The following is a 7,243-nucleotide window of genomic DNA, read 5'->3' as shown; positions in this document are numbered from 1 at the left end:
GGCTAGCCCGAGACGAGCTAACGGCTAGCCCGAGACGAGCTAACGGCACGGCTAGCCCGAGACGAGCTAACGGCTAGCTCGAGACGAGCTAACTGCTAGCCTGAGACGAGCTAACGGCTAGCCCGAGAGCAGCTAAGACCAGAAGAGCCACAGCTGCGTTTTATTTCAGTTTCATATTAGGCCCAGGAGTGCTGGGAGTGCTAACGCCCAGAGAGTATTAATGTACGTAACAACTGTAGAAACATCAATAAGTCAGTGTTGCCATGGCAACCAAAACAAACCAAAGCGACACAACCAAACTGAGAAACACGATTTAAGAAAAACGAGCTGCAAAAACTGGACGGGGCGACGGAGTTGACGATGAGCGTATTCTTCATTTTATTTTATTTAATTTTTATTTTTTTGGTGGTTGATAAACATCAGGGCGGCACGGTGGTTCATTTGGTAGAGCTGTTGCCTCTCAGCAAGAAGGTTGCCGGTTTAAATCCCGGCCGTGGGCCTTTCTGGGTGGAGTTTGCATGTTCTCTCGGTGCTGCGTGGGTTTTTTCACATGTCATGTTTTTGTTGTGGGACAGTTTCCTCACGTCTTCCACGTGTTGACATCAGTCGGGTGGTTTGGCTGATCGATCCAAACATCAATACGATCAATACGAGCATTGATACAGGATCAACACCAGCATGATGGGATCGACGTTGTTTCTCTTCTCTACGTTTAATGCACCACCCTTGAAGTGCAATAAAAATGAAAAATATTTAATTTATATATTTTTATCATTTGATTTAAAATTTCTGAAACATTAATTCTTAACTTGGTACCGAATTAATTATTGTGAATTCAGGTGGTTCTAGTAATTTATTTTTTCTTAGTTTAAAACATTACCTAGTCGGGTCAGCAGGGGCCATTTTAGCCTCTAAATTTTAACTCAGCGCCGCTGACGAATAAAGAACCCATCTTTAGAATTTTGTAAGGAAACTCAGTTCTCAAACCTTAAATTCACCAAAATATTGAATAAATTTGGAATAAATGATAACGTTCTTAAACGGGCCAGAAAAATATTTCTATTATTTATTTTTTTTTGCTCAAGTTGGATCCCCAACGCCACCTGTCAATCAATCCAGCAGGCTCGTCAGCAACTGACCAATCGGCGACCTCAATTTGTCCCGAAGTGAACGCCCCTTACCTGCAGGAGCTCCACCCCCTTTTCCTCTGACAACTCTGTCTGGGTTTTGCATTTCGAACACTTTGGTCAGAAGGATGTCGTAAAAAAATCAACAGAAAAAAATTATTAAACGTTTTCAGTGGAGAATATGTGATTCAGTTACCCTGAGAGTTTAGAGGATTTAATAAAGTTTATTACATTTCAAAACCTAAACTGAGTGTGGAAAAATGTAAAAGATGATAAAGGCCAGTGGCTGAATATAAGTTATAAACAGGAAGTACCACATGTTCACCTGTACGAAGGTAACTGCAGGTAAATCCTCCATTTCCTGTCATAATTACATTAAATGCTTAATTTAAAGGTTAATGTTTAAAGCTAGTTGTTTTGTTTAGTGTGTTTTATGTTGTAACTACTGGTTGCATAAGTTTAGTCTTTTTACAAAATCAGTTTAGTTTTAACAAAGTGTTTAATAGGTTGTGTAATGTAAAGCGAAGCGCTACGTCTGTAGCATCTTAGCTAGTGCGTTGGTATTGCGTGCCGCTAGCTTAGCGCTACTTCTTTTTGTGACGTGAATAAAATAGTTAATTAATTAAACGACTGCTTGTCGTGAATTGAATTGTGTTTATTATGTAGGTAAATCTAAAAAAAATAATAATAAAAAAAACTGTTAAAAAACACCAGAATGCAGGAAATGGCATCTACTTTATTCAACATTTTATGGGGGAGGACCCCCGCCTCATCAGTGTGACACCCCCCCCCCCCCCCCCCCCTCCTTTTATTTATTTATTTTACAAATGCTTCAGACCAATGACCACTGGGTTGTTAAAGCCAAGAGCCATTGTCAGCACTAGGGGCTAAGCGCCCCCTAAACGGCAGATTCTAGGATCGCCCCTGCGGCTCTTAGTCTCAGGGAGGAACGTAACTTTCCCACGGAGCCCCCACTTTAAAACGCCCGAACTGTCACTTTAAGCTTCAGGGGAAAGAAGTGCAGGTTCGGTTCCTGCTGCTGGACTCGGACTCTCTCTCGGTGTGACGGAGCTGCAGAGGCAGAGAGGGGGAGGAGGGGGGAGGAGGGAGCACAGACTTGGGTCGGCGGTGCAGCAGCAGGACGCGCAGAGAGTCTGGAGGCGCGCGACCAGGGACGGACACGGACAGAGGAAGGTAGGACATCATCATCATCACCATCCTGTTGAGTGAATGGGCATCAGGCGGAGTACGAGGCGCGCGCAGCGGGACAAATCAGCTGTTTTATTGAAGAACAATCTGCTGCTGATCCCGAGGAGCAGCTGATGCGCAGCGGAGTTTCGCGCGTGACTTTTCCTCTCATCAGGAGTTTCCCGCGCCGCCCTCTGACTTTTCTTATCGTTTAGCGGCAGCTGCTGTCAGATGAAGACACAAGTGAGAAATGAGACGCGCGGCGCGTGCGGGTGTCGGGTGGAGCGGGTCATCTCAGGTGGCCCCGGTGAGTCCAGGTGCGCCTGGGGACGATGGCGTCTGATTTATTCATGAGTCACCTGAACGCACCAGCAGCCCCACAGCTTCATGTTGGTTTGAGTAGGAAAACTCTTTATGGAACAAATCCTTTGCCCACGTGCACGCTTATTTCAAATTAAAGGTCCAGCAGTCCTTGGAGGAATGCTTATCGCCCGCCACGGTTTATGTGTTTGTGTTTTAAACTAATCTCATGTCGAGTTTGGTCAAACCTTAACCCTCCTGCTGCCCTTGGGTCAAAATGACCACTGAGGCCTCAGTCAGTCCTCAGAGTGTTTTGAAGGACCCTCAGCTACCACCACACCAACTTTTAGCTCGGTGTCTGTTCAATTTGATGAGCGTAGCCATTTTTGTGTATTCTAAGGTTAATTGACTTTGGCAGCCATCTTGGTTGGGTTTACTCGCTTCATCAAAAAATATGAAAATGTGAATATTTACTTCAAAATAAACGTTTCATTAATGCCCATCCAATGGTTTGTGAGATATTTTGCTAACAAACAAACAGGGTAAACTCCAGTTTGATAAAGTTTGAATCAAATTGTTATGCAAAGTGTTGCTCTTAAAGAATAAGTTGAGGACAAGGCTCAGCTACTACCACGCTACATTTGAGCTCGGTCTGTGTAAAATTAGCTGAACTATAGACATTTATGTGGCGGCCATCTTAAATTGGTTTGACTCCCAACCTTGACAAGCTGAGCATGCGATGAGTCTTCTCTGAAAGTTTTATTAAAATCCGTTGAGCACTTCATGAAATATTTTGCTAACAAACAAACAGACAAAAACATGAAACTGCCATGAAGGGTGGCGGGCGATGTGCATTCCTGCCATGCACAGTGTGCTTCCCATCTTTCCCGTTTCCACGTGTGCGTGTGTGTGTGCGTTCATTAAATCATACGAGCCACTCGAGCAGAACAACAGAAAAGGAGCAGGGAGAAGATGATTTTCGCTCGGCCTCTTGTTTTCTAGCCGGCTCTCCTCCTTTTTCTTACAGATGTGAAGCTTTAGCTTTCATCACATCTGGTCACTCGCTGAACAACAGCTTGATCCATTAACAAAAATGCTACTTTTAGCTTTTAGTTAAATCTTTTGGTTCTTTCCCTTTGAGGTAGCTTTTTTGCTAATTTGAGCTTTTAGCTTAATTCTAGTACTTTTATAGAAAACATTTAGCTACTTTAGCTTAGAGCTAGCTTTATGTAATTTTGGCTTTTACCTACATTTAGGTCCTTTACCTTTTAGCTAGCCTTATGCTACTTTCAGTTTTGAGCTAGCTATTTCTACTTTTAGCTTTTACTTAAAAGTTGTACTTGTTAGCTAGTTCTTTTGCTACTTTAAGTTTTGAGTTAGCTGTTTGCAACTTTTAGCTTTTACCTAAACTTTTGGTACTTTTAACTAGTTATTTTCTACTTTTAGCTTTTACTTGAACGTCGTTTTTGTTAGCTAGTTTTTTTGCTACTTTAAGTTTTGTGTTAGCTGTTTGCAACTTTTAGCTTTTACCTAAACTTTTGGTACTTTTAAATAGTTATTTGCTACTTTTAGCTTTGACCTAGCATTTTGCAAATTTTAGCTTTTAACTTATTTTTTGGTACTTTTTAGCTCGCCATACGCTACTTTTAGCTTTTAGTTAAATCTTTTGGTTCTTTCACTTTGAGGTAGCTGCTTTTTTTGTTTGTTTTTTTGCTAATTTGAGCTTTTAGCTTAATTCTGGTAATTTTATAGGAAACATTTAGCTACTTTAGCTTAGAGCTAGCTTTATGTAATTTAGGCTTTTACCTACATTTTGGTACTTTACCTTTTTAGAAAGCCTTATGCTACTTTCAGTTTTGAGCTAGCTTTTTTCCTTTTAGCTTTTACCTAAACTTTTGGTACTTTAACTTTTAACTAGTTATTTTCTACTTTTAGCTTTTACTTGAACGTCGTTTTTGTTAGCTAGTTTTTTTGCTACTTTAAGTTTTGTGTTAGCTGTTTGCAACTTTTAGCTTTGACCTAGCATTTAGCAAATTTTTGATTTTTAGCTTAACTTTTGGTACGTTTTAGCTAGGCATATGCTACTTTTAGCTTTGAGCTATTGGTACATTATCTTTTTTAACAAGTTCTTGCTACTTTTGCTTTGAGCTAGCGTTTTGCTAATTTGAACAATTTGGCTTGACTTTGGTACTTTTTAGCTTTGAGCAAATCTTTTACTATGTTTAGCTAGCCTTTTATGCCTAGCTAGCTTTAAGCTATGTTTGGCTATTTTTGATTTTTGTTTGCTACTTTTAGTTAGCTTTTCTTTTAGCTTTTAGCTAGCCTTCTGATGGTTTTTAACTTTTAACCTTTTGACACTTTAAGATTTTAGTTTGTATTTGATTTCACCAAACTATTTTCAGCTTCTTCATCACATTTCGGCTGTTATTCAGCGCTTCAGGGTCATATACCTATTAGACTTGACGCTATATAAATAAACTGAATTGAATATATATACTTCACTGCACTTTCACAGAAAATGTCATTTCTCCGTTTGCTCCTGATTTCTGTAAAACTGTTTTATTTTTAACTTGAATTATTGTCCCGATGCTGCTCAACAGTCCAGGTAGATGAATCGAACAAGGCCGGTCAGGTCTTCTGGACAGGCGTTTCTTTGTTGAGACGTTTATTCTTTTATCCGTCAGACTGCAGAAATCTTTTGGATGAAAGATGAAACGTTTCAACAAAGAAGGACCCGGTTCAGAGGACCTGACTCGTCCTCGTTAAACTTGAATTATTGAAAAGCTGAAGTCGTATCCAGGCCTGAAGGATCGTCGGTGCTGAAATATGTCACCCTGAGCCGATAAAGCAAAGCTTGTAAAACAAACAGAACTGTAATTTAATAGCAGCTCTGTTTGTATTTTTACTGAACCGGAGCGGTGGAACAGTGGATACAACCAGAGTGTCACAAAGCTGAGAACGTCCAAGTCTGGAGGAAAAAACAATTCAGAATCGGAACTATTTTAATTTATAAAGCGTTTCAACATTTTCTGTAGGCTTCAGAGACGATTTTTGAAGAAAATCCTCCACGTCTGCTGGTAATGTATTTGAGCTGATAAAAAAAAGTGGACTAATTAATTATGCATCCATACGACTGCAGTCTCGCACAAATTATTCAATCAAGTCGTAGTTAACATCACAATACATCGCTAATTTATACCGTGGAAAAACACAGGAAAGTAAAAGGGCAGCGATTAGACTGAATGGCTAAAAATTAATGCTCAAAGCTTGGCGTTAATGTTACTCTTAGATGGAAAAATAAAATCAAAGCCATTTAGCATCAGGTAAATATATATTGAATTCATCAAATTCCCATGAATGTGGACACATTTTAATAAAAACAGCAATGACTCAGATCAACAGATCGTTCGATGCTTTAGTCAGATCTGCCTGTAATTGAAGGGGTCGCCTGGCTCTGCTCTGAGGGTCGTCGGCGCTCGTTCATCAAACGTTTGGATTATCGGGTCTGCTTGGATGGACCTGAGCGAGTCAGGGAGGTCCACTCTTTGATGGGCAACGATGTGTTTACCAGTAGGAGTGGAAGGTACCTCACTGACCTGAGTTTGAGCATCCTGATGTTGACCCAGCTCTGCCCGTTGTCACAGATTCTGTTCATAACTTTGATGGACAGAATTTCTCGGTGCAGCCAGGAGGCGGAAGGAGTCCATCTCTGCTCTTTGCAGATGATGTGGTCCTGTTGGCGTCATCGTGTCGTGATCTTCAGCTCTCACTGGAGCGGTTCACAGCCGAGTGCGACGCAGCTGGGATGAGAATCGGCACCTCCAAATCTGAGGCCGTGGTCCTCAGTCAGAAAAGGGTGGACTGCTCTCTTCAGGTCGAGGGTGAGGTTCTGTCTCAAGTGGAGGAGTTCAAGTATCTCTGGGTTTTGTTTATGAGACAGGGTGAGAACTTCAGCTATCAGGAGAGACTCAGAGTAGAACCACTGCTCCTCCACATCGAGAGGAGCCAGTTGAGGTGGTTCGGGCATCTGGGTGCCTCCCTAGGGAGGTGATTTGAGCATGACCGACTGAGAGGAGACCCCGGGGAAGACCCAGGACACGCTGGAGAGACTGGGTGTCTCAGCTGGTCTGGGAACATCTCTGAGTTCTCCCAGAAGAGGTGGCTGTGGAAAGAAATGTCTGGGCTTTCCTGCTCAAGCTGCTGCCCCCAAGACCTGACTTCAGAATAAGCAGAAGACGATGGACGGATGGTTGATGTTGCAATAGACAAAGCTTTTCCTTAGTTTACACATGTCCCAGGAGAAATTTGATGTCGGCCTGCTTCCGAGGCCAACCGGGGGAGTCGGGGTCAGATAAGCCACAAGTGTTTCTTTTTTTTCAGGCAGGCTGTTTTTTCTTGTCAGCCTTGAGTCCTGCTGGAATTTTCAAGATCCAAAATGGACAGATAAGTGGACATTCCACTGGTCCTTGCCTATGAGCCTCCTCCGAGTTCGTCCCCAACATTCTTAAGAGTCCCAGAAGCCGCAGGTGGCTGGCAATTCTCATCCATCCATCCATCCATCCATCCATCCATCCATCCACCCACCCATCCATCCATCCATCCATCCATCCATCCATCCATCCATCCAT

At 42.1% G+C, this 7,243-nt stretch overlaps 1 protein-coding gene across 1 annotated transcript in view; it reads right to left on the bottom strand.

Moving 5' to 3' along the window:
- plpp4 (phospholipid phosphatase 4) overlaps positions 1-2,345 on the bottom strand; it is an 86,580-nt gene extending 84,235 nt beyond the window's left edge. The window contains exon 1 of the mRNA XM_037689859.1: positions 2,179-2,345. Coding sequence (XP_037545787.1) covers positions 2,179-2,345 — 167 coding nt within the window. The remainder of the gene's footprint in view (positions 1-2,178) is intronic.
- Positions 2,346-7,243: the final 4,898 nt, after the last annotated feature.

The sequence above is a fragment of the Nematolebias whitei genome, chromosome 1 (assembly GCF_014905685.2).
Source record: "Nematolebias whitei isolate Nwh7 chromosome 1, NemWhi1, whole genome shotgun sequence".
Classification (NCBI taxonomy): Eukaryota; Metazoa; Chordata; class Actinopteri; order Cyprinodontiformes; family Rivulidae; genus Nematolebias; species Nematolebias whitei.
Note: the sequence above shows the minus strand (reverse complement) of the source record. Positions and strands in the feature narration are given on the sequence as shown.